Source organism: Juglans regia, chromosome 3 (assembly GCF_001411555.2).
Source record: "Juglans regia cultivar Chandler chromosome 3, Walnut 2.0, whole genome shotgun sequence".
Lineage (NCBI taxonomy): Eukaryota > Viridiplantae > Streptophyta > Magnoliopsida > Fagales > Juglandaceae > Juglans > Juglans regia.
Genome location: NC_049903.1, coordinates 32,312,660 through 32,340,054, shown reverse-complemented (window position 1 = coordinate 32,340,054; position 27,395 = coordinate 32,312,660). Strand labels below are relative to the sequence as shown.

The window sequence follows — 27,395 nt, the reverse complement described above, 5'->3', positions numbered from 1 at the left end:
GCTAGCCTCTGATCATGATCATGATCATCTCCCTTAATTCCCAACCACATTGTATTTTCCTTGCTAATTGCATTTCCAACATGACCTTTGTCTTGTCTCTCCCTTTATATAATAACCCCTCCGCTCTCATCTCTTATTCATAACATAATATCTTTCACTCAACCCCAACGTTGAGAATAACATAACCTCTCTCCCCCCTCCCCCTCTCTCTAGATCTCTCTGATCTGCTTGTTTGCTTTCTCTATACCATGGTCATGGGGGCTCAGCGTCGTTTCGAACCCATCACAAAATGTAACTCCGAGGGGCGTTCGAACCAGACGGTGGCAGCGGACCTAGACGGAACACTTCTCGTTTCGCGAAGTGCTTTCCCCTACTTCTTGCTTGTTGCTCTTGAAGCCGGTAGCCTTCTAAGGGCGCTACTGCTTTTAACATCGGTTCCGTTCGTGTATTTCATCTACTTGTTTGTTTCGGAGCCTGTGGCAATCCAGACCTTTATCTTTATTGCTTTCGCGGGGTTAAAAATCAGGGATATTGAGCTTGTTTCGAGGTCTGTCCTGCCCAAGTTTTACGCTGAGGATGTACACCCCGAGGCTTGGAGAGTGTTCAATTCCTTCGGGAAGCGATACATTATTACTGCTAATCCCAGAATTATGGTGGAACCATTTGTCACGGCGTTTTTAGGCGCTGATAAGGTTATTGGGACGGAGTTGGAGGTGACAAAGTCGGGGAGGGCAACTGGGTTTGCAAAGAAACCAGGAGTTCTCGTTGGCGATCACAAAAAAACAGCCATTTTAAAGGAATTTGGCACCGACATGCCAGATTTGGGTCTTGGAGATCGAGAAACCGACCATGATTTCATGTCGCTTTGCAGGGTTTGTTCTCCTTATTAATCACTCAATATTATATATTTGTCTCTAGCTACTTTTTTCCCCCTCCCCAAGCAGTTCTATCTTTTTATTTGCAGTAGTTCTTTCTCAAGTTAATTTGGCTGTGGTTATATGTCAATATTTGCTCTACTCCATGAGCTGTTTCTACCTAATATGCTCAAAACAGCTCGATCGTACGGTTAATTACAACACTGATCTCATGATTATGTCTAGTTTCTTTCACATGAGTACGTTTGGCGAGAGCGTTAATATTCATGGTAATATATTAATGCTTTATTTGTGAACGTGTCTGTTCCCCGTTTTCTATCTTTTTCGAGCCACTTTCGTGGTAAATAAATTCAGGCGGTCCATCAGCTTGGGTAGTTTTTTCACATTTCGACTCTCTAGTAATTATATGAATATATGGCTTCTATTTTGAGCCTCTTCTTGCCCTATGCTTTTCAGTTCCTCATGATCATGATATTGATGGCCTTATCTTTCCTTCGATCTAAAACTATCAATTTCCAGCTCTCTCTCTCTCTCTCTCTCTCTCTCTCTATCTGATATAACGGTCGTGCCCACTTAAATTGTGATGCATGAAGTACTACGTACAAGAGGATCATTTATTTCGCATTATATGCAGAACTGACACCCGCAATAAGTTCTTCATGTCTCCAACGTCGTCCCAGTACTCTTCTTATTCAATATCCCAAGCCTTATTAATTTGTGTACGTACGTACATACGCACCAGCTCATGGAAATATTATGAAATCATTAATATATAGCTAGTTTGCTGCATCTTGCTAGATGATGATCACGAGCTATATATCCATCAGATCATGATCATTAATTCACTAATTAAGCATGTCACTTCTACCAATAGTTAGCTCTCTTTAATTTGCTACACAAAACTAATTAATTTGTTGCTTTTTTTTCAATTGGAGGCTATCACACTCAAATCAGAATTTATTAATTAATAATTGTTTCCGTTAATTAATAATATTTATGCTTGCTTGCTACCCACCATAAACTAGAGTAGTGCTGATCTGTGGGTCGATGTCATCCATTTTTGGTAGTTTCTTTTACGATGGGGAAACCATTTTCAATACGGTACGTCTTATTCTATAAGAGAAATTCTATAATTCTCGATCGAGTCCATGCAGTGATCAACTCTTATAAGAGAAAATAGCACTACATGATCTGAATGGTTAAAAAGTACAGATCGATTAACTTAGTGTCAAGATTAATATAATTGAGAAATATTTACCTGATAATTTATTATACACATGATAATTAATTTGGACATTTAAGCCCATGATTTTTTAATTAATTCTTGTTATTTTGTCAAAGTGCAGGAAGGTTACATGGTGCCAAGAACTAAATGTGAGCCACTACCAAGAAACAAGTTATTAAGCCCAATTATATTCCATGATGGCCGATTATCTCAGAGACCCACTCCTCTTGTTGCCCTTTTGGCCTTTTTATGGATGCCAATCGGTATTGTTCTCTCCATCCTCAGAGTCTACCTCAATCTGCCTTTACCGGAGAGAATTGTGTTCTACAATTACAAGATCCTAGGCATTAAACTCACTGTTAAGGGCACTCCTCCCCCACCACCCAAGAAAGGTCATGGAGGAGTGCTCTTTGTCTGCAACCATCGTACAGTCTTAGACCCAGTTGTGATATCCGTTGCCCTAGGAAGAAAGATCAGCTGTGTCACGTATAGTATTAGCAAATTCTCAGAACTTATTTCGCCAATAAAAGCAGTTGCACTTTCAAGGGAAAGGGAGAGAGATGCAGCAAACATCAAACGTTTGCTTGAAGATGGAGACTTAGTGATTTGCCCCGAGGGAACCACTTGCAGAGAGCCATTTCTCTTGAGATTTAGTGCTCTTTTTGCTGAGCTTACGGATAGGATTGTCCCTGTTGCAATCAACACAAAGCAAAAGGTGTTTTATGGAACAACAGTTCGTGGGCACAAACTGCTGGATCCTTACTTTGTGTTCATGAATCCAAGACCCACGTACGAGATCACGTTCTTGAATCAGCTTCCCTTGGAGCTGACTTGCAAAGGTGGGAAATCAGCAATCGAAGTTGCGAATTACATTCAAAGGGTGTTGGCTGGGACATTGGGGTTTGAGTGCACGAACTTGACTAGGAAGGATAAGTATGCGATACTCGCAGGAACAGATGGCCGGGTTCCTGCATCTAAGAAGGAAAAGGCCTAAGACAGGAAGAAGATAAAGCAAATTAATCAATTATTATTTCATGATGATTGGCTGTATTGTTTTTCTTCTGGTATATTAAAGAAAATTACAAAAAAAGGATCCAAGGGGCCGGGGGGCGGCCGGTTCATCATAGCAATAAAAACCGATTGTGATGGTCGTCGTTGCAACATTAGCAATATTATTTATGTTCTATGTATAATTATATTCGGCTTTATACAAGAAATGTTTTTTTTTTTGTCTATTTGACTGCATATATACCTCATGTAAGACCAACCTCAAAATTAGACAGATCACGCAAATACTATCTATATATCCTATCCTCATGTTCTGTCGTGGGATTGTCTCAAAAGCATTCATATCTTTCTTATTAATTAGTTGTTGCCAAGCCGGTTGTTTTATTTAGATCATATGTTGCCTATATATTAAGTATATAAGGGCCGGCATAATGATCAACATGATGATCCATCGCACATATCTTTGGCATATTTGTTTTGAGAACAAAGATTCCTTCAAATTCTTAGGATATTCTACTATCTATATATAATTATATTACAAGAAAAATAAGTATTTGTGACGGATTATTAGTGACGATAAAGATTATTTGTGATAAAAATAAACTCATTTTGAAAAAAAATAATTATTTTTATTAGAAATAACTGGTCTTAAATAAGTAGTTTTCTTGTAGCGTATATATACCATGGAAAATTCCTTAGATTTGAAACCATTGATTTGAAATTAGAATGACTATGATTTTGCTACAATAACATTTATTATATATTAGTTTCAAAATAATTGTTGACAGCATCCTTCTAATTATGATCATATGATTTCGCAGAGTTGTGAATCAGTTCACGAAGTTCCACCGCTAAAACTGTTACGAGTACTGCACAGAATTTTTATGAAAGGTAAGTTACAGCTAGGCTGACTAATTGACAATATATAACAATATCAGTCTTGTTTTAGTAAAAAGTTGATTAAAATACCCCACTCAAGATAAAACAAAGTGACACGCACAAACATACATACATATATGTGTATGTATGTATGATAAATTTTATTTGTAATCCTCACTTGAAGATTGTATATATAGATTCTTTATTAAATAAAAAAAATATCATTTTAGGAATGATATTTTTATAATTTTAAAAAATTTTAAAAATAAAATTATTTAAACTTGTTTTACAATCTTCAAATATTGATTGTACTTAATATTATTGATATATATATATATATATATGTTGGGTGTAAATTATTTTCATAAGATGTTATGAAGAGACCAAATATATATAATTCTCAAAGAAAAAACATTGAATGAAAAGGAGATATTGACAACTGGCCAACTTTTTTTGGGTTTTGGGTCCTTGGAGTTTGTGAGTTGATAATTGAACTTGTGAACCGTTTTTATGGGCTGGATATTAATAATAAGTGAACTTTGGGTTGGCCATTATTGTGTGGAGGGTTAGGTTTGTGGTCCCTTTTCTCCATGCATGATTTGGATAAATGGGGACCATATAATATAACTTCCCTCTAATATTCATTAATGTGACCAGCTCGATTTTGGGTGTGCCTTTTTTATCAACTCAGCCCTGTATGCACGTGGACATAACAGTGCGATATTAATACTCCCACACATCCAAATAAACTTTAAAAAAAAAAAGACTATTACACATGGCCACATTAATTCATGATCCATCAGGTCCTATTACATTAGCTGTATTGGTAGATCAGGAATTTTTAACTTTTTTTTTTAGCAGATGAGTTGAGATTAAAATTAAAATTTAAATAAAATATTGTTAAAATATATTTTTGATGTTTGGCTTTTGACACAAATATGATCTGATTAATTGGCATTAATTAATGTTATATTGGAAGTCTTTTTTTGGATTGAAATCATTATAAACTTATAAATGATAAAATTTCTCCCACCTTCTACATACTGAGGATTTCATTCATCATCCATTTGATAACAATAAATGGTATATTATTTGGAGGTGAGACTTTCAGCTAAAAGGGCAAATTGGGTTGGTATCTTTTTTTTCTGAAAGGATTTATAGCAGACCAAAGGACAAGACTTTATAGAAGATGAGGCAGCATAATTAAGCTCTAGATCTATATATAATTAGTAAATAAATATCTTTGCTTGATTGCTACCATGAAAGAAGTACTGTTTTTTACTGAATAATAATAATTTTCTTGTGCAAGGGAAGCATTATTCTGACATTGGCCATTGGGTAATGGATGTACAAAATAGAGTTCCATTACTTGGGATAGAGGAGTACAAGTCCTCTAAGGGTGTGACCCATAGCTATAGCATAAATAGGATGGGGGACCCTAAACGTTTTAATGAGGCAACATGGTTTCGGATTCCAATTTTCAGACTTTCCCAACTGCAATAAAGTTTGTACCCAACTGCAATAAAAGCTTGCTCGTACCTTCCTTCCACTCTGCGGCTGGATTTTAAGATTGAGGTTGAGTTCTTTCTTTTTGGGCCTCTTTTTCAGATTCAGCAGCAGAATCCTAATCCAGATGGGTGACTTGGGCTGCTTAGGTTCTGACTTTGGACTCCAGTTGGTTCAGACCCTGATGAGCCTAAGCCATAGAATAGTTTTTGTACTTGTGCCCAGTTTTTCTCTCCCGTGGGAAACCCCGGCCCCCAAACCTAGGGCTAGGCAGTGGTTGCCTGCACCCGGCCTACTTGTTGACTCCGCCCGACCCACACGAAAATGAGTGGAAGAACCGCCTATAAATACGAATTTCAGTCACTATTATAATCCCTAGGCCTGAAAAACCAACGATCGATTTAGTTTTGGTCCAAATCGAAACCGTACTAGCTGATTGGGAGAGAGAACTGGCTAGACCAATTCTGATCGGTTCTACAGTTTGGGATGAAGAAATGAGAGAGAGAGAGAGAGAGAGAGAGAGAGACATATGTCAGGTAGATCAAATAGAAGTCAGTAGAGGGAGAGCAAGATCAACTGCAAGAGGTCTAAGAGATGAGAGAGAGAAAGGATGGCGACAGACTGAGAGCGAGGGCCGAGAGGAGGATGGAGAAATGAGGAAGAATCAAAGCCCTAACCAAAACGACGCAAATGACACTTTTTAACTTACTCAAGTTAAACAACGTCGTTTTATATAAGAATACTAGGTTGGTTCACTGTTTGAACCTAATTAAAATCGAGACCAAAACGATCAACATCGATTTTCCTTAATTTGAGTTGTTGACCGACTAGTTCTCAACGAATTTCAGCTAGTTTCAAAATTCGACAACCAGTTCCAATTGGTTATGGCCGGTTTCGCTGACTCCTATTTCTCTTAATAATCCCTAACTAGGGGTGGGTGTCATTTCCAATGGAATGCTCACCTCAGACCTCCGACTTCAATGGGTGGGTGCCATCTCCAACAGAATGCTCACCTCAAACCTCTGACTCTGATTGAAGTCGAAGGTCAAAACCCCTTCTGACTCCGACTCTGATGGTTGTCGGAGTTCTCGGAGTCAGAGTTAGGAAATCAAAGGTGATTGCCAAAATACCCACATAAAAAAAAAAAGAAAAAAAAAAAGAAAAGAAAAAATGATCCAAATGGCATATGCAAATCTCTTATTGCCAAAATTCATTAGAGGCCTAGTGGCGACAAAAGCCTTAGAGACATGAGAAATAAGACAGATGTGAAGTGAAAAAGTGGAGATCAGATCGTATGAAGTACAAAGTGAAGTGAAGATGATGTCTCGAACTGGAACCTAACAAAATACCCACAGAAGCAAAAACCAAACCAAATCAAAATGCAAAAAATCCACACCAAGAAATTATATGCACAAATCAAGCTACATAGAACTTGTAATGGGTCTACTACTCTCTCACAATATTAATGAAAAGAAAACAAGCAATATACACAAGAAAAAGAATCAAGAAATCGAGTTGCTCTCCCAGTTCTGCCACGTCCATCTCGTGTCGTTGATCAGATATTGCAAAGACCAAGATGTGAAGATGAGATAATTCTCGGTCTACGATTTCATGGCTTGTGGGGCTCTTCATGAGCATATCCACAAAACAAAAGCCCCAGCTCTTCCATGGAAGCGACGCCTCCAGATTTGCATCGGTGCTGCTCGTGGGCTGGAGTATCTTCACTGTGGTGCGAAGAACACGAGCATACACCATGACGTAAAGTCAATGAACATCTTGTTTGATGATGGAGTGGCATTACTCATGGAGGTGCTGGAGCCTGGATGGGGAAGAGAGAAGAGAGGAAATGTGTAGGTTAGGATTTTGTTCTGTGAAAGAGATGAATATATACCTTATTAAAAACGGCGTCATTTTAAGTTTTCTTAAAAAAAATTGCAAAAACATGAAATGGGGCCAAAGGGACTTGAACGTAGGTTCTTGAGAACCAAAACTATGTCTCAACCATTAGGCCACTTGGCAATATGATGTTTATATTACAATATATAATATATAAGGTATAAATAGTCAGAGTTTGGAGCCCATATGGGCTCCAGCTCCGACTCCGAACTCCGACTAGTGGTGTTGGATTTATTCCGAATTCTGAAAACTCCAATTCTATCATAGTCGAAGCCTTGTCGGAGTTCGAACATAATTAGAGTATCAGAAATTTTGCACACCCCTACCCCTAAATAATGGATTACATCAAAAGATCTTTTCTATGACGTACTTTTATCGGCTTCACTATGCATGAAATCTCGGTCTAAAACAAATTTCTTTGAATTTTTTCAAAGTTAAAAAATATATACATTCAACCTTTTACATAATTCTTTTATATACCTCTATTTTAAATAAGAGATATTTTATAAAATAACTTATAAAATACTATTATTATACATAAATATCTTCAATTTAAACATAATTATATAAAAGATTATAAAAATAATTATACCTGTATATAACTCTTTTAAGTTTTATTTCCACGCACTGTATTGTTGTATTAGGCTCTATTTTTACAAGACAATATTGTCCTTTATTTCCACATTAGTTAACCTTGTACATTTTGAATATTTTTTTCATTTACATGCAACTTTAAAAGGAAAAAACAAGAAACTATTCTGTGAGCGAGGGGAAAGAAAGAACAAAGTTCCAAGCTATGCAGTATCATGATTTGGTATTTTGTTGGAAAGAGAAGGGTAGGAAAGTCATTTAGACGTAGAAAATTAGAAAGTCACTCAATCGCTTCGGTGTCCCTCTCTAATCTTCTTCCTGAACCATTCGATATCATCAGGATTCAGTTTCCAGTCTTCCACGGTGTTCCGTTAATGGAAAACGGGAATTCCCAGCCTTCCCATGGGCATCAACCCAACGACCGTGTCAAGCTCAACGTCGGTGGCAAGCTCTTCGAGACCACCCAATCAACCATCCTCTCCGGGGGTTCCGAATCGCTCTTGGCTGTCCTATCGAATCGGCTTGCCCACGACACCGACCCGGTTTTCATAGACCGGGATCCCGAGATCTTCTCAGTCCTCCTCTCACTTCTCAGATCAAATCGTCTCCCCTCCACAGCTCGCAGATTCTCCAAGCAAGAGCTTGCCGATGAGGCACTCTACTACGGGATCGAGTCGCACCTCAGGTCCGCGATGTCGCCGCCTCCGTTCACCGGTATCGATGCCTCAGTCGTCGCAACCGTCCGCCCCGCCTCTGACGGCCATCCATCTGCGTTCACTGCCGCCTCCGAGGACGGCTCCTTTTGGATGGCCCATGGAGGTCAGGTCTCCAGCTATGATTGGAATCTCCTCCATACCGCGACGATACGGACTCACTTGGATGACATCACATCGATTAGCCGAATCTGGCCCGAAATCGCCGCTATAGGATCAAAATCCGCCGCTGGACTCCACTTCTACGACATCTCCAGCGACCGTCTCGTCGGCTCGACTCACTGGACCGATCCCTCCGATCCACGTATTTATAAAGCACGCGTCACGGCGATCGCAGACTCCCCGAGCTCGGTTTTCTCCTCGTTTGATTGTCCACACAAAGAGAATTCCATCCTCGTGATCGACAAGTCCACGCTCCAGATCACGTCGCACCTCGGCCGGCAGCCAGGTAACTCGACGAAGAACACCGTCCCCGGGAAGCTGACGTGGCTACCGGAGAAGAGCGTGGTGGTTGCAAGCGCGGTCTCGAGCGGGGCGTTCGGGTATTCGGGATACATCAGGTTGTGGGACTCGAGGTCCGGAGAGATGGTTTGGGAAACGCAGGAGCCAGGTTCGGGACGGAGCGATAGGTACGGAGACACGTTTGCTGACGTGGACGCAGACGCGGAGGAGTCGACTCTGTACAAGATATGTTCGAAATCGGGGGATCTGGGAATGGCAGACTTGCGTAAATTAGGGGAGGATCCGTGGGTGTATTTGAAAGACAAGAACCCGGGAATGAGGAAGACGAGCGGGGAGGGCAGTAGCGTAATTCACTGTTACGGGAAGCAAGTGTTTGTGGGAAGAGAGGGAAGTTTAGAGGTATGGTCGAGAGTGGAAGGAGAAGAAAAAGAAAAAGAAAAAGAAAAGGAAGAATGGGAGGGTTTATACAGGAGGAATTACGTGGACAAGGTGGAGGACTCGGAGAGAGGGATAATACAGAGAATTGAAGGTGGTGGGAACAGATTGTTCGTTAGTAGAGAAGATTCGGAAGGTATTGAGGTCTGGGAAACCTCTCATTCTTCTAATTGTGTTTTAGTTTTGTAACATGTCAACAACAACATTATATAATATGGAATGGGAATAATTCATATTTTATTTGCTATTTCTATTTTATTTGTAATTTACATTTTTTTTTCTCTCATATATTGCTCTGTTTTAGTCCCTTTCCTCTTAACATATAATTATTATATATAACTTAAGCTTTACCTTTTGTTCTGCTCTTAAAGTTCTCTTCTTTTTTTCTTTTCATATTTAAGTATGATTTTGTGGGTACGAAATGTTGTTCTATCTTTTATTTCATGGGTGAGTATGTAATAGGCTTTTTATCTTTAGTTTTGATTCATTTATTTTGGCTATAATGGAACTGCTTGAATTATTTACGATATGAAACCTTAACTTGCTTAAGAAGGTGTTTGGGTTATTTCCTAAACGTTGGAAGTATTTAGTGTGTTAGCTATATCGTTTTCTTCTTTTTCTATATATAATTCTATAATACAATTATGCATTTATATAATTCAACCATAATGAACCACTCTAATTTCATAGTGTCTGCTGATGGTTATAGAATTTATTGCTCAATAGGCTACAGCGATTGTTTTTTTTAGTTGAGTTACGCATGGACTACCTTATCTCCCCTATGTTAAATCCACAAATTGTGGCCTACGAAAACCATTGATCACCAGCACAAGTCAACGGTGACCTCCACACCCACGTCCACTCCCGATGTTTGACTCATTAAAAAATGAACAGCATAAAGGCTGTTCCAAGTACATGAAGGTGTCACGTAATAATTAGGAATAAAATTTCTAGATTGTCTCATCGGAAAAAAATTGCTTAAAATCAAACTTGTGTAAATGGTGAAAATATTTATAAAAAGAAAATAAAAGTGGCAATATGTGCAATGAATGAAAGAGGACAACGGAAATGAAAAGGGCACTGGTCGTAGACTAGATTCATATTTTTGGATTTTTAAGTATACTAAGGAAAAGTAAAAGACCAAGATGCAAAATAGTAAACTAATAACTAAACTAAACTTGCTGAAATTAATTAACCAAGAGGCAACTTACTAAACTAATTTAAGTAACAGCACATTAAACATTAAATCTGAAACTAATTAAATAGGAAATTGTAAAGCAAGCTAACTAATCAAACATAGGGTTCATCATTATATTCAAATTACAAAATTCTTAAAACCAATCCATAACAGTTGTAAATCCTATCTAATGGAAGCTTAAAGGAGCATAACCAATTAAACTTAGGGTTCATCCTTGTATTCAAATCACAAAATTCTTAAAATCAATCCATAACAGTTGTAATACCTATCTAATGGAAGCTTAAAGGAGCAAGAAAAACAACTAACATCAAGTTAAACAAGCAGGAAATAGAATCCCCAAACAGAATAGTTCTAAGCCAAAGATCTCAAAAATACACCATAAAGTTCAAACTAAAATTAAATAGAAAGTTAGGGAATGGAAAGAGCAAGCTAGATGGCTGGAGATGGAGGCAATAAGCAGTGGAGGAAGGCTGGGTAGCGGTAGTTGGACTTCTTCGAGGTTCTTCAAGTTGCGGCGCTATAATACACTAGTAGTAGAATAGTAATGGAAATGTTGCGGAAGAAAATGGAATATTGTATTGAATTGAAAAGATAACTGCTCTCTTCAAGGGGAGCTTCCTCCATAAGAAAATATAAGATGAAATCTCAGAATGGTTTAGATGATCGCGGGCAAAAAAAATTGCGGTGAGCAAGAATTGGACAGAAGAAGCCATTTTTAATTGTAGCTGCGTTTTTGTTATAGCGAGCGAGAAAATCACCTCTAAAAAGACTATTTTTGCCGAAAATAGAATTGGCAGAAGAAGCCCTCGCATAGCACGTTTTGGCTCTTTGACGGCGACATTTTCGCACCGCTAAATGTGTTGTTATATTTGCGGCGAGTTTTCACCGATGCAAAAGGTCATTATAATAACCTAAGCAAATTTCTCCCTTGTTTCGTTTCCTTCTCCCCCATTTTTTCTTTTCCCCCCTGCTCGATACTCCCTTTCTATTCTCGGTGAGTTTGTTGTCATCCTTCTTAAGTCGTGCCTACTATCGTGCCATCGCACCTCGTCAAGGAGGTGAATCTCTCAATCCTCCATCTATCTCTTTCTCCATTCGTGTGTATGTGCATCTCTCTCTCTCTCTCTCTCTCTCTTTTCTCTCTATCTGTTCATTTCTCCCATTCTCTATTCCACCCTAATTCTCTCTCTCTCTCTCTCTCAGGTTGTAGCCCTAAATCTCTCTCTCTCTCTCTCTCTTGCTTCCATCTTTGTATGTGGGGGATCTCAACTGGAGCGTGGACAAGGGGCTAATGTTCATTGAATAACTCTATGTTCTTCAATTTTTTTCCCTTCTATTTTAGGTAAATGCATTGCAAGCATGCCATCTGAGCATAGTGTTATTGCCTTCATCTCTGTTTGTTTTGATTTCATAGATTTGGAGTTCTTGTGTGTTTGGGTAAATTCATTTTTTAGGGATCATCTCTATGATTGCATCGTTTAACAAGTGTGATCTTAGGAGATGTTTTTGGCATTGTTACTATAGATGTTTTTAGCTCTACCCATTTGAAAATCTGGTGTTTTTCCTTTCGAGTCTTCTAAATTGTTATGCATTTTTGCAGAGTTACTTCAAATTTCTCAAACCATTGATGTATTACAGAGTGTTAGGTTCATGGGATTGGGAAATATGGGCTCCAGTATGGTGAATAATATTATAAAGGCAGGATACAAAGTGGCCTTTCATGACATGTAATGTATTTGGTTTTTTGTTTTTACTTCTTCATGACTTGCCAGGAAAAAAAATTAGTCAAATCTTAATTGATTATTTCATTCATTTTATATTTTGAAATGAGAATGATTCACTTAGTGTAAATTGAATTGATTCTGTATTTGTGGAGGCCAATGAACTTGTAGTTCATACCAATTAAGCCTTTTCAAGTGCCATACTAGTTAACTTGCAATGCATTTATCTACATTTTGCATTATCATTTTTTCTCTCCTAAAATATTTTATCTTTGTACAATTCTTGTTTTGTTGCTTTTTCTTGCCGTTGGTAGTGGTGCGTTAATGGCAACATCTCCTTGTGGAGATTAGTGTATTAGTCCAGTTTACATTACCGTCTTGGTTGGCTTTGATGGGGCTGTGCAGAGCGGTTGTTATTGATCAGAAGTTATTTGAGTTTAGAAAGGAGAATGAAAGGTGGTGGAGAATCACAGAGAGTAGTCATCGTGTGGTGAAATACATTTCCTTGGATCATGAAGCCCTGGGGTGGTTGGGTTCTATGGTGAAGGAATATGTAGCATCGTTGGGCTCTTCAAAGTTCCTAAGAACTTGTAGAAAAGGAAATATTGTGTTAATGGTGTGGAGGGGTTGTAATTATAATGGTAGATTTATCTTTCTTTCGGAGTTTAGGCATGACATGAGGAGAGGTCTAATAGTGGTGTTGGAAGGAAGGAACGGGGAGGGGAGGAGGAACTTTGGAGATACATTGAAGGAGCTCAGTACCCCTTCCTCTGTTTCGAGTGTGAGAAACAGAGTAGCTAGTGTTTTCCAGGCAGGAAACTCGAAGATGTTTAGGGGTGACGATGGTGCTCCATCATTGACGGCAGGTGGTTCACGGTCGTACACTGAGGTGCTCCAAGCACAGAAGGTACGGCCGCGAGTCGTGAGTGCTGTGGTGCCAGGCGTGGCCATTTCAAAGATCGTGTAGAGTCCTGGGGGAGATGGCAGCGTATTGTTACGGGCAAATGAGGAAAATATTCTAAGGCTGCAGGGTGATATGGAGGAAAAAGTCGGGACTCTATTAGATGAAATATATTAGCTGAAAAGTTGTGTCAAAGGAAAGGAGGTGCTGAAGATGGGCTTGGGCCATGATTCGGGCTTTAGTGAAGGGAGGGGCTTGGGCTGTGATTCGGGCTAGAGGGAGATGGGTGTAGGGAGGGTGATGCCCAATAAGTTGGGTACTGGGTTGGGCCAGGCCATAGGCCCAAAGAAAGGGTGGATGGCTAAGCAACGGGAAATGCCCAATATTTTGGCCCAGGGGCCGAGTCATTCTTCGGTGGTGCCAATAAACGTCTCGCCAGTTTCCACACCGGCACAGAAAGAACCGTCGGTTGCTGTCGACCACCACGGTGAGCCGGTAGTCATTTCAATGGGAGGATTTGGAGAACGGCGAGATGGTAGAGGATCTGGTAATGGCTGAGACCTTGAGGGTTGATTTCCCATTGTTGTCTGGTGGGTTTTTGTTGGAGAGTGCTTAGACTTAGCCGGGCATGATGGTCGAAGGTCCGGATGTTGCTCCTGTGCAGTTAGCCCCGGCAGAGGATGGGTATTTGGTTGATTTCTCGTCGCCCCCTCGTGGGCTGTCTTTGGAAAATGCACAGACTCAATCGTGCGTGGTGGATGGAGGCCCAGAGGTGATTCTTGTGCAGTCAGTTTTGTTGGAGCATGGCCCTTCATTACTTGGGTCTTCGATAGGCTCTATTTCACTAGAGATGGGTTTTGCTGAGGGGAATAAGTTTAGGGATGGGGTCGAAGAACTGAAATTTTTTGCTCCTGCCAGTGGGGAATCAGATTCAGTGTGTGGATCGGAATTGGCTTTATTTGCTCCTGCTAGTACTGGTGAGGAGGGGGTCATTCTAACTCTTTTGTGTGGACTCCCTCCTAGCTCTAATTATGTGAGTTGTTCGTCAAATTGTGTTTTCAAGAAGGTAGAGGAGATTCAAGCTGTCATTAGGATTTCGTTTGGAGGTTACGAAGAACAATTTAAGGCTCTCCTTGTAGCACTTGAGACTAGCCATTCGAAGTTAGCCATAAAGCAGGGTAGGGAACTTAAAAGGCTAACTTGTTCCATTAGTTATGATGTGAAAAGAGGGAGTGGCGGAAGGGATAGATCGAAAGGGAGGGGTAATATAGTTTATTATGATGCCTAAGATTTTATCATAGAATGTACAAAGACTCAATGATCGTAATAAACGCCTCTGTATCAAATCATTATTGCGGATGTGGAAGGGTGATGTGATGTGTTTTCAAGAAATAAAGTTGTGATTCATTGATAAGAAAATTGTGCAAAGTTTATGGGGGTGCTCGTATATGGGTTGGACTCATTTGGCCTCTTTGGGAGCCTCAGTTGGAATGTTACTTATGTGGGATGAAAGAGTGGTTGAGTCGATTGAGGAGTGTATTAGAGATTTCTCAGTTGCGACTAGATTAAAAAATGTGGTTGATGGATGGGAATGGGCATTTACAGGCTCATATGGTCCTGATGTGGATAAGGACATGAGAAGGTTGTGGGAGGAGTTGGCTGGCTTATATTCGTTATGGGATGTGCCATAGTGTATGGGGGTGATTTTAACACTATTCGCTTTCCTAGTGAGGGCACTGTCGAAATTCTATGGCCATGGAAGAATTCTGCGAGTTCATATTTGATCTGGACCTCATGGATCTCCCCCTGGTAGGGGGTGAGTACACTTGGTCAAATGGGCGGGTTTGGTCGAGATTGGATAAATTCCTTGTATCTCCTTTGTGGGAAGCTCAATATCCAGAAGTAAGTCAGAAACGACTAGCTCGAGTTAGTTCAGATCATTTTCCATCCTTTTGGATTGTGGGGGTATTCACAAGGGGCACCTGTATTTCAAGTTTGAAAACATGTGGCTAACAGCGGATGGGTTTGTAGAGATGGTGCGTGCTTAGTGGTCTTCATATTAGTTTATTGGTACTCCAAGTTACACATTCTTGCCGGCAAGTTGAAGGCACTGAAACAAGACTTGAAAAAGTGTAATTTGGAGGTTTTTGGTCACATTGACAATCAGAAGTCTACACTGTTGGAGGAACTGCAAGAACTAGAGGATAAAGAGTTATTGGGAGATAATTCGGATGAGCTGTTATTGAGGAAGGGCTTGGTTATGGCAAACTTGGAGAGGGTTTTGTTGTTAGAGAAGACTTCATGGCGTCAAAAATTCAGGGCCCTTTGGTTGAAAGAAGGTGATAGGTGTACGAAGTTCTTTCACAAAGTGACTAATTCACATCGGCGTAACAATGCTATCGAGTCACTTCAATCAGGTTCTCAGGTGCTTTCTTCTCCTCCCGAGCTAGAAAACCATATAGTACATTACTATGAGACCCTTCTCACAGAATCGGTTCCTTGAAGGCCGAAGCTTGATGCCTTGCATTTTTGGGCAATTGACTCGTAGAGTGTAAGTGTTTTGGAGAGACCTTTCGTTGAAGAAGAGATTTATAAGGTCATATCTAGCATGGCTAAGGATAAAGCGCCGGGGCCTGATGGTTTTTCAATGGATTTCTTTCAAACTTGTTAGGACATTGTGAAATGTGATGTTATGCAGGTTTTCAGTGAATTTCACTCTCTTCAAAAGTTTGAAAAATCCCTTAATGCAAACTTTATTGCTCTTATTCCTAAGAAACACGGGGTTTTGACTATTGAAGACTTTCGGCCTATAAGTCTGGTTAGTAGCGTATATAAGATTATCTTAAAGGTTCTTGATAACCAACTTAGTCCAGTGTTGGAACACATTATTTCCAAGTCTCAGAACACATTTATTTGTGGGAAAAAAATTCTTGATTCAGTACTCATTGCAAATGAGTGCTTGGACCACAGATTACGGGAGAAAGTTTCAGGTGTTCTGTGCAAGCTTGACATGGAGAAGGCATATGATCAAGTGAACTGGGAATTTCTCTTATACTTGCTTGAGAGATGTGGTTTTGGGGATAGGTGGGTTTCATGGATGCGTCATTGTATTTCAACCACTCGATTCTCAATTTTGGTTAACGCCTATTGGTTTTTTTTTATAATTTGCGAGGTTTGCGGTAAGGAGATCCTCTATCTTCTCTTCTATTTGTTATAGTTATGGTGCAGGCTGCTGTTGGGGGAGGTTTCTTATCTGGCTTTCAGGTGGGCAATGGTTCTGGTGACTTTATTATCATCTCATATCTTCTTTTTGCAAATGATACGATAGTTTTTTGTAAAGTGAATAGTAGCCAGATCCAAACTCTACAAGCACTATTATTTTGTTTTGAAGCAGTGTCAGAACTAAAGGTGAATCTGGACAAGTCTGAGATAGTTCATATGGGTGCGGTCTCTAATATCCTCAGTTTGGCAAGCCTCCTAGATTGTAAGGTGTCTTATTTCCCAATGAAATATCTGGGCCTTCCATTGGGAGCAACTTTCAAGAATAAAGCTATATGAGATGGGGTGATGGAGAAAATAGAGAAAATGTTGGCTGGCTGGAAACGGGTGTATTTATCAAAAGGGGGAATTTTGTCCAAGACCGGATGTTATGAAGGCTCAAAATTAGTATGTAAATTATGTAGGCTTTTCAAGGGGCTTGGACCTCCAATATGTAACTCATTGTTTGTAGAAACTGAATAATTGTATTACTGAAGCACTGAAGAGTACTTAAAGAAATTACAGATGGACTTGGTCAAATGATGACCAACAGACTCAACTTAATAATTGACCCATTACTAAATAACTGACCATAAAAATAGAAATGGACCTAAATGGACCCACTAAGCCAACGTGGCCCAGTAAACATAACAGACTCAAACGAACTAATTCAAACAAGTAGAATAGATAAGACAACGGGCCTTATACAATTGACCTAGCCCACATGCTTAAGACAAGACCCTAAAGATTCTAAAGATTAGGGTTTCCTTCACAGCTGTAACATATCCTTTCTCTTAAGAAAACCTTGTCCTCAAGGTTTGGGAAACGCTGTTTGAGCTCTTCGTGTTCCACCCATGTTGCATCTTATGTCGCCATCCCTTTCCATTATACCAACATCTCCACGCCTATCTTCCATCCTTTCTTGATCAATCTGCAATCCAAAATCAGTTTAGGCTCGGTCTCTAAGGTTCCCTCCATAGTTACCCTTGGCAGCTTGGTAAGTGGCTCTATGTGTTCTCCAACCCTTTTCTTTTAGGCAAGAAACATGAAAAATAGGGTAGATCTGTGAGTTTCGTGGTAGATCTAACTTGTATGCAAATTCTCCTATTTTTTGAACTACCGTGTACGGCCCATAATATCTCGATGATAACTTGAGGTTTCTTCGCAGCACGACGGACATTTGTCGGTAAGGTCATAACCTTAGATACACTCTGTCTCCTACTTGAAACTCCCTATCTGTTCTTTTTCGATCGGCATATAACTTCATGTTGGCTTGTGCTTCCTATAAGTTTTCTTGGACTAGCTTGTTGATAAGCTCTCTGTTTCTGAGTTCCTCATCCACGGCTTGAACCCTTGTGGACCCTATTTCATATGGTAACATCCTTGGGGGTGGCTATCCATACACCACTTCATATGGTGAAACCCTAGTTAAGGTATGCTCTAATGTATTGTAAGCATACATAACCAGAGTAAACCATCGTGACCAGTCTCGTGGTCTGTCTCCTGAAAAACACCTCAGATAGCCTTCTAGTACTTTATTCATCACCTCTGTTTGGCCGTCAGTTTCGGAGTGGTAAGCTGAACTCAATAGAAGTTTAGTGCCACTCAATTTGAAAAGTTCTTTCTAAAACTGGCTTGTAAAGATTGGGTCCCTGTCACTGACAATGGTTAGTGGAAAACCATGCAATTTAAATACATTGTCCAGAAAAATACGTATTAATGTCGTTGCTGTATATGGGTGTGAAAGAGACATGAAATGAACGTATTTGCTCAATCTGTCTATCACCACCATGATCACTGTACGTCCTCCTGAAGGTGGCAGTCCTTCAATGAAATCCATTCTTATATCCTGCCAGATTCTGGTGGGAATTAGCAAAGGCTGGAGCAGGCCTGTGGGTTGAATTGTTTCCACCTTGTTTCTTTGGCATGTATCACAAGCTCGGATGAAGGCTCGAACATCCCTCCTCATACCAGGCCAGTAAAATTCTTTTTTTAATCGAGCATATGTTTTATATACTTCTGTGTGGCCCCCTAATGGATTGCAATAGAACTGCTGCAGGATCTCTTGTTGGAATGGCACCAAGTTCTCCAGATGTAACTTGCCTTTGTAAAAGAGTAAGTCATTGCGGCCTTGGTATTGAGTTTGGTTCAAGATTCCCTAATGGTAGTTGCTCAACAGCTCCTATAATTGGGAAAATTGGGGGTAAGTTTTCCTTAGCTCTCCTATCCACTGGGTTTGCATGAGGCTTATGGCTTGTGAGTATGGGTGATTGGTTTGGGTATTGTGGAGGAATGACTGTTTGTGTTCTGTTTGGGAGGAAAGGCTGGATTCTGGTATGGTGTTTTGGTTGGTTGTTGGTTCTGGTTTTTCTGTACAAGGTAGCCTAGATAGGGCATCTGCTACTTTATTGGTTTTTCTACTTTTTTACTCCATCGAGAAATCATAACCCAGTAACTTGGATACCCATTTCTGTTGGGCAGGGGTGCCCACTCCTTGCTCCAAAAGGTATTTCAAGGCCTGTTGATCAGTACGGACCTTGAAATGCTGCCCCACCAAGTAATGTTTCCACTTTCTTATGGCCATCACCAGGCCAACAGCTCTTTCTCGTAAGTAGATAGCATAAGACTTATCCCCTTTAGTCCTTGACTTAGATAAGCAATCGACCTGCCTTCTTGCATTCACACATCTCCCAACCCTTCACATGAGGCATCACATTTCACCACGAAATTCTTAGTAAACTTAGGTAATTTTAAAATTGGAGGACTAACCATAGCTTCTTTCAATTTGTCAAAGGCTGCTTGAGCCTTGTCAGACCACACAAAAGAGTTCTTCTTGAGTAGAGCTGTTAGGGGTGTTGCTATGGCACCATAACCTTGCACAAACTTTCTGTAATACACAGTGAGACCCAAAAATCCCCATAAGGCCTTCAAATTTCTGGGCAGTGGCCAACTCTGCATTGCTGTAATCTTGGGGGGGTCCGCTTTAAAACGATCTTTAGAGATCAAATGACCAAGATATTCCACCTCACTACAACCAAATACACACTTTGACTATTTTGCAAACAACTGATGAGATCTTAATGTATCTAGTACAATCTGTATGGTGTATATGGTCTTCCAATGACTTGCTGTAAATTAATGTCATAAAAAAAAAACCAAAACAAACTTTCTTAAATAGGGTTGAAATATCTCATTCATCAACCCTTGGAATGTAGAGGGGGCAATGGTAAGCCCAAAGGGCATTATCAAAAACTCATAGTGACCCTCATGGGTCCTAAGAGCTGTCTTGTGTATGTCCCCCTTCATGCATTCTAATTTGATGGTAACCAGAATGCAAGTCCAATTTAGAAAAAAATCTTAGCCCTATAAAGTTTATCCAATAGCTCATCAATGTTAGGGATATGGTACTTATCTTTTACCGTATCTTTATTGAGGGTACGATAGTCCACACACATTCGCCAACTCTCATCCGCCTTCATAACCAGCAACACCGAGGATGAATAGGGACTTTGACTCCCTCGTATAATTCCACTTCTTAACATATCTGTCACCAGTCTTTCAATTTCTGCTTTTTGGTAGTATGGATACCTGTAAAGTCGAACACATGATGGTTTTGAGTTTTCCTGCAAAATAATTTTATGGTCATGACTTCGAGGTGTAGGTAGACCATGGGGTTCTGGAAACACAGCTTCAAAATCCTTCACTTTTTTTGACACTGCTAGTATATTGGCTTTTTCTGCTGTCCTCACTTTCCCTCCAATTAAATGCAGCCAAACTCCTTCAACAACCCCCTTTTTCAATTTAGGAATATGTTCCTCTTCTTCTAACGATTTTCAGGGTGGTTGCAGCCCCTGCAAACTTACATTCACTTCCCCTGAAATTAAACTGCATAGTTAAGTCAGTAAAATTCCATAAGATGGACTCGAGACCTCTTAGCCAATCAACCCCTAACACAACATCACAACCTCCCAAAGTCAATAAATAAATATTAGCTTTAACCCTTAAATTCTGTAGTTGGATAGGAACTGTCCTACAGTAACCTTGGAAAAGAAGGCTATCTCCATTAGCCACTTTAACTGTCAACTGGCTTTCTCCCACTGGCGGCTTTGATCTCCTTGCTAGGTATGGATCCACAAAACTATGAGTGCTTCATGTGTCAACAAGAATTAAAACCTTTTGATGATTAATAAAGCCCTCAATCCTCATGGTCTTAGGTGATAGTGAACCTGCCATGGCATGCAGTGATATGCCGAGCAATTCTCCTAACTCATTTTCTTCCTTAACAGGGTCATCTAATTGAATAAGGGCCAACTTCCCTTCACTGGTTTCAGCTTCCTCATGTAATCCTTCAAACAGAAAAATTCTAGGCCGGCTACACTTGTGATTAAAATTGAATTTCTCATCACAATAGTAACAAAGCCCATTCTCTCTTCTTTCTTGCATTTGGGCAGGAGAGATTCTTTTTATGGGAAATGTGGATTTTCGGTTTGGGTTGTAGGTAGTGGGATAATTTCTGTTTTTAGGTCTGGGTGGTGGTGGTGGTAATCTCATTAATGGTGCAGGTGCAAGTAATTTTGGTGTGTTGGGAAATGTGGTTTGGGTTGGATTTAAGTTTTTGCTGGTTCCTCCTTTTCTTCTAATATTTTCTTCCTCCTGCAATTTAGCTAACCCAAAAGCAACTGAAATGGAGTTAGGCTTAAGCATGGTCACCATTATCTTCAAATCATCTCTTAACCCACTAATAAAAGTGCTAATACGGAATTCCTCCATTAATCCACTGATTTTATTAGGTAGGTACTCAAATTCTGTTTGATATTCTTCAATTGTAGCAGTTTGTCTCAACTTAGTGAACAGCCCTACTGGATCCTCATAGGTTGAGGGTCTAAAACGCACTTTAATTGTAGAAACAAATTCTTCTCATCCACCAATAGGTCCTGAATCCATTAACCAACACTTCCAAGAAAGAGCCTTTCCTGCCATATGGAAAAAGGCTATCTGCAGTTTTTGGTCCTCAGGAGTATTAAAATAAGCAAAGAATTGTTGTGCTTTTAAGATCCATTCCATGGGTTTAGATCCATTGAATTTTGGAAAATCCAACCTTAAGGTTCTAGCATGAATGCCTCAATTCCCTTCAAATAAATGATTATTACTGACATGATTTCCTTTTAGTGGATTACCTGTTGTTGCTGCTAATTGTTCATAAGAAGCTGCCAAATTATTCAATTGTTGTAACACTACTTCCAGCATATGTTTTTGTTAGTCTTGTTCTTCTCGCAGGTGCATGGTTTCTCCCTTCAACATGGACACTCCTTCCGCCAACTGAGCTTGGCGTGTACCCTCAACCATGTTGCAGGAACGCGGCTGTGATACCATTGTTATGAAGGCTGAAAATTAGTATGTAAATTATGTAGGCTCTTTGAGGGGCCTGGACGTCCAACATGTAACTCAATGGTTGTAGGAACTGAATAATTGTATTACTAAAGCACTGAAGAGTACTTAAAGAAATTATAGATAGACTTGGTCAAATGATGACCAACGGACTCAACTTAATAACTGACCCATTACTAAATAATTGACCATAAAAATAGAAATGGACCTAAACGAACCCACTAAGCCAACGTGGTCTAGTAAACATGATAAACTCAAACGGACTAATTCAAACAGGTAAAATAGATAAGACAATGGGCCCTATACAATTGTCTCAGCCCACGTGCTTAAGACAAGACCCTAAAGATTAAGGTTTCCTTCCTAGCTGTAATATCGGACTAGACTGGTTACACTCCAAGTTACAGTAATCTACTAAGGAAAATGCTACATGTCCCGCTGGGGCCTGTAGCATTTTTTTATGTGTTTTTTTTAATTTTTTTATATAGATATTTTTAATAATTTTAAATATTTTAAAAAATAAAATAAAAATTATAATATTATTTAAAAATATTTTCTTAATTACGAAGTAGAATAAAAATTAATATTTAATGATTTTTTTTTTTTTACTTTCTAATTAAGGAAATGTTTTTTAATGATATTTTAAATTTATTTTATTTTTTAAAAATATTTAAAAGTGTAAATAAAATCTATATAAAAAATAAATTAAAAAATTACACATAAAAAAATACATGTTAAGCTCAACGAAAGCCCCCAACGGGGGTTGTAGTATGACCATTTTAAATATTTGTTAAAAAAATCATAATATTATTAAAAAATAATTTCTTAATCATAAAGTAAATTAAAAAATTATAAAAAAATATTTTTTATAATTTTTTATTTTATTTCGTGATTAAAAAAGTATTTTTAAATATATATTTTTTACTTTTTGATTAAAAATATATTTTCTTAAAAATATTTTAAATTTATTTTATTTTTTAAAAATATTTTAAAATATTAAAAAATCTATATAAAAATTATTTAAATAAAATATATATTAAATAATACTACAGCCCCAGGGTAGCCCCAGCGGGAGCTGTAGCACCACCCATCTACTAAAGTGTATTATAACTATTGCCCACTAATAACCATTTCCGGAGACCCAACCTGCCAAAAAAAAGTGTTTCTTCGAGGCAAAATATATTCTATCCGAAAAAATTCAAATGTCACCGCAATTGATCAACCCAGAAAAACCGAAGAAAAAGAAACCCCAGGGCCCCTCGTGTTGCGTTCCCATGTGCGTCCAAACACCGAAAGGGCAAAGGACCTCCTCTGGTGCGTGTGTCGCTTTCAGAGGAAAAGAAGGTAAAAAAAAACCGAAAGCCCCCGCTGGCAGGCTGCCTGGGCTGTAATCGAAAACCGGTAAATACCGGTTTTTTATTTTTAAAATCGTTATATTCTTAAATCGATAGTTTAATTTTTATCGATTTTCAATTTGACTCGATCTAATTTTTTGATTTTAATAAAATGTAAATTTTTTATAAAAAAAATCTATTTATATATAAAAAAATCAACTTTGTAAAAAAATTCTGCTCTATGAAAAAAATTGCTATAAAACATAAACTGAAACCATGCGTAAAATACCCATACGAGTAAGAATCCTTCTGAATCTTACGCGTCTGATTAATGATACGCGTGGTAACTGGTTAGAAGCCGCGCCGGGGGCGGGGGGGCGTCTAGTGTTTGGTCTCCGTTTATATGTACTTTGTCCACCGTATAGCACTCCCAATGCTTCTTGATCCAGTCTTTTAAAATATATCATCAAACTTACTTTTTTTTTTTTTTTTTTATATACTCACTTTTACAATATACCATACATCAACTTATTTATTTTTTATTCATATAATTTAAATATTATATTTTTTAATATTTTTTATTCATTTCAAATATTTTACTCTAACTATCAATAATATCTTCATATCTTTTGATATTTGTAGTATCTCCTCATATACAATATCATATAATTATATTCTATTTTAAATTAATCTAAATTTATAAATTAAATTGAAATATAAATTGATTAAAAAATAAAACGAAGAGATTATATAATAAAAATATTCTTGTTTTATTTTGTTTTGTAATCAAACCCAATTGAATAATTATAGCTATGTACACCACAAATGAGAACTTTGGATCTCTTCCAAATGCAAGGCTGGACATGCTAATGTAAAAATGTTAATGTACTAAGAGAAGGAGTGAGGAATTAATTAAATATGTTTATATTGATGAATAGAATTCTCTATATCTAGCAATGCCCTGTAGTAAAATGTAAAAATATTTTTAAAATAGAAAATTGGAGGGTGTTTTGAGAGCTTTTTTTTATATTTTTAGAAAAAAATATATTATACAATATTCTTTAGGAGTGCTCTTAGAGAAATAGAGAGAGAGAGGACCTAAGTAAAGACCAATTTTTTATAGCTTTTATATATGAATGTGGGTCTGGGCAATGTTTTCTTTATTGTTTTTTTTTTTTACTGACTTCTGGAAATGGAATAGCAAAGGTCATGATGGTCAGCAATGTCGGTGGAATGGTTAAGAAGAGCAGCAAGGAGCATCTGGTTTGAAAGTATTTCAATGGCAGAAATGAAAACTGATTCGAGGAGGAAAAAACCCAATTGCTCAGATCCTCTCCACAACTAGCAGATTTATTTTTATTTTTTTGTTTCAATTTGTGATGAATGTAATACAAAATACCCTCATTTTTCTCATCATTTTTTAGTCTGGTATTTTGATGGTAATTATTCCTAGTTCATGGGAAAAACCGGGTGTATTTTGAAATTTTAATCTCTTAATTTTTCAAATCCCGCCCAGCACCCCAAAACGTGACTTTCTCTTCGACAGAAACTTTCCGTTTGAGTTTTTCCCGTAGTGGATTCGTGCGCCAAAGGGTAAACAAAATCGACTGTCTATAGAGTTTTCCTTCTCTGGGTGAGGTTCTTTCCTTCCAGTCTTGATCATCTTCTTTCCTTTTTTTTTTTTTAAACAACCGTAGACCTCTGCCACATTAGCAGCGAAATCCTTGATGAATTTCCTGTAATAACCAGTGAGCCCGAGAAACCCTATCAAAGCTTTCAAGGATCTTGGAATAGGCCAGTCAATCATGGACACAATCTTGGAAGGATCAGCTTTAACACCACAACCAGAAATGATATGTCCCAGATAATCAACTTCATGCATTGCAAACTTGCATTTTGAGCTTTTTGCATAGAGTGTATGTTGCTTTAAAACGCTTTTTGCATAGAGTGTATGTTGCTTTAAAACTTCTAACACTGATCTCAAATGTGCAATATGGTCCACCAAACTCCTGCTGTAAACCAATATGTCATCAAAAAAGACCAAGACAAACCTTCTTATAAAAGGTTTAAACACATCATTCATCAAGCTTTGAAATGTAGCAGGAGCATTAGTAAGCCCAAAAGGCATTACTAAGAACTCATAGTGGCCCTCATGAGTTCTAAAGGCTGTTTTCTCAATATCCACATCTTTAACTCAAATCTGGTGACATCTAGATCTCAAGTCTAGCTTGAAAAATATTGTTGCTCCATATAATTCATCAATTAGCTCATCAATAATAGGAATGAGAAACTTATCCTTGATGGTTACTTGATTTAATGCTCGATAGTCCACACGCATCCTCCATGAACTATCAGGTTTTTTAACAAGAAGCACTGGTGATGAAAAATGGCTCTGACTTGGCCTCACCACTCTAGATTTCAACAAACCCTGAACAATCTTCTCAATCTCAGTTTTCTGATAATGAGGATATCTATAAGGCCTGACTGAAACAGGACCAATTCCCTCCTTAAGAGGAATATGATGATCGAAAGACCTGATGGGAAGTAAACCCACAGGTTCAGCAAACACATGCTCGAAACCCTGTAACAGTTCTTCTACCTGTTGCACCTAACTTCAAGGTTTTTCTGCTGGATCCTCAGTTCTCAGCTGCATAAACCAGCCCTGCTGTCTCACCAAGGAAGACTTTAAATTGCCCTCTCCATTTTGAAGCCTAATGCCATCAGACTTCAATCCATGTAAGGTGATCTTGGATTGCCCCACTGTAAAACTCATAGACATGGAATTAAAATCCCAACAAATTAGCCCCAAGGTCTTTAGCCATTGAACTCCCAATACTATGTCACAACCACCCAAAGCTAGCACATGAAATGGAATTCTAAACTTTGAGTCTTGAACCTTGATGACTTTTTTATAGCTACCACTACTTACCAACTTGTCACCATTAGCTACTCTCACTTGTAACTTCAAATCATCATATACTTTAAGTTTTGCTGCTTGTACCACCAATGGATCCAAAAAATTATGTGTACTCCCCGAGTCCACTAAAATTTCAACCACAACTTCCAATCCTTCCCAACAACTTCATGGCATTATTGTTAGAGCAGCCAAATATTGCATTAATGGACACCTCCAGCCCTTCTCCTTCTTCTGTCACCAACTGTTCATTGGTCACTAGAGTCTCATCCCCCTCCTCCTGTGTTTCTAAGGCTTTATCAACAGTATCCTCAACATGTAACAGATACACTTTGGGAGCCTTACATATATGCGTGGGGTTCCATTTTTCATCACAATGGTAACATAAACCTTTCTTCCTTTTTTCATCCATTTGTGAAGAAAAAATCTTCTTAACTGCTAAGAGAGGTTTCTGGAATCTGTTGCCTTCCACCATAGATTCACTCAATGCTGAAACACCTCTCCATGGTTTTTTAACAGCTGACAAGTACTCTTCTTAAATTTTTGCCAATCCAAAAGCAGCCTCAAGATTCACTGGATTAAACATCTTCACAGGTAACCTGATTTCATCTTTCAGGCCACTCACAAAACAACTAAGCAAATGCTTCTCAGACAAGCCTATCAACCTATTTGCCAAGGCTTCAAACTGTGACTTATACACAGCAACATATGTGGTCTGTTTTAACTTGGTTAATGCCTCCATTAGGTCATCATATGCTGATGGCCCACATCTCACTTGCATTGCCATAACCAATGACTCCCAAGAATTGAACTGACCTGAGTTAAAAGCAGTTTAGGACCAAACTAATGCCTCACCCTCCATATGATATGAGGCCACTATTAATTTTTGATGAAATGGTGTTTGATAAAAATCAAAGTATTGATTAGCTTTAAAAACCCATCCAACAGGATCACATCCACTAAAACGTGGAAAATCCAAATGAAAGCTTCTCTGAATAGCCCTATCTTCATAACCTCTAGGTTCATTTGTATTGACACTAGAAGACTCAACCAAAGATCGTAACATATCAGAAACTTGTTCTAACCTTGCTTAC

General features: G+C 38.6%; 2 protein-coding genes across 2 annotated transcripts; both read left to right on the top strand.

Moving 5' to 3' along the window:
- The first annotated feature begins 134 nt into the window (after positions 1-134).
- LOC108994904 (glycerol-3-phosphate 2-O-acyltransferase 6-like) lies at positions 135-3,329 on the top strand. The gene is made up of 2 exons (XM_018970303.2): positions 135-872; positions 2,222-3,329. Exons 1-2 carry the CDS (start codon positions 249-251, stop codon positions 3,092-3,094), a joined length of 1,497 nt encoding a protein of 498 aa, XP_018825848.2. The 5' UTR covers positions 135-248; the 3' UTR covers positions 3,095-3,329.
- A 4,659-nt stretch (positions 3,330-7,988) lies between these two features.
- Positions 7,989-9,896, top strand: LOC108994903 (BTB/POZ domain-containing protein At3g09030). The gene has a single exon (XM_018970302.2). It carries the CDS (start codon positions 8,196-8,198, stop codon positions 9,777-9,779), a length of 1,584 nt encoding a protein of 527 aa, XP_018825847.1. The 5' UTR covers positions 7,989-8,195; the 3' UTR covers positions 9,780-9,896.
- The last annotated feature ends 17,499 nt before the right edge of the window (positions 9,897-27,395 follow it).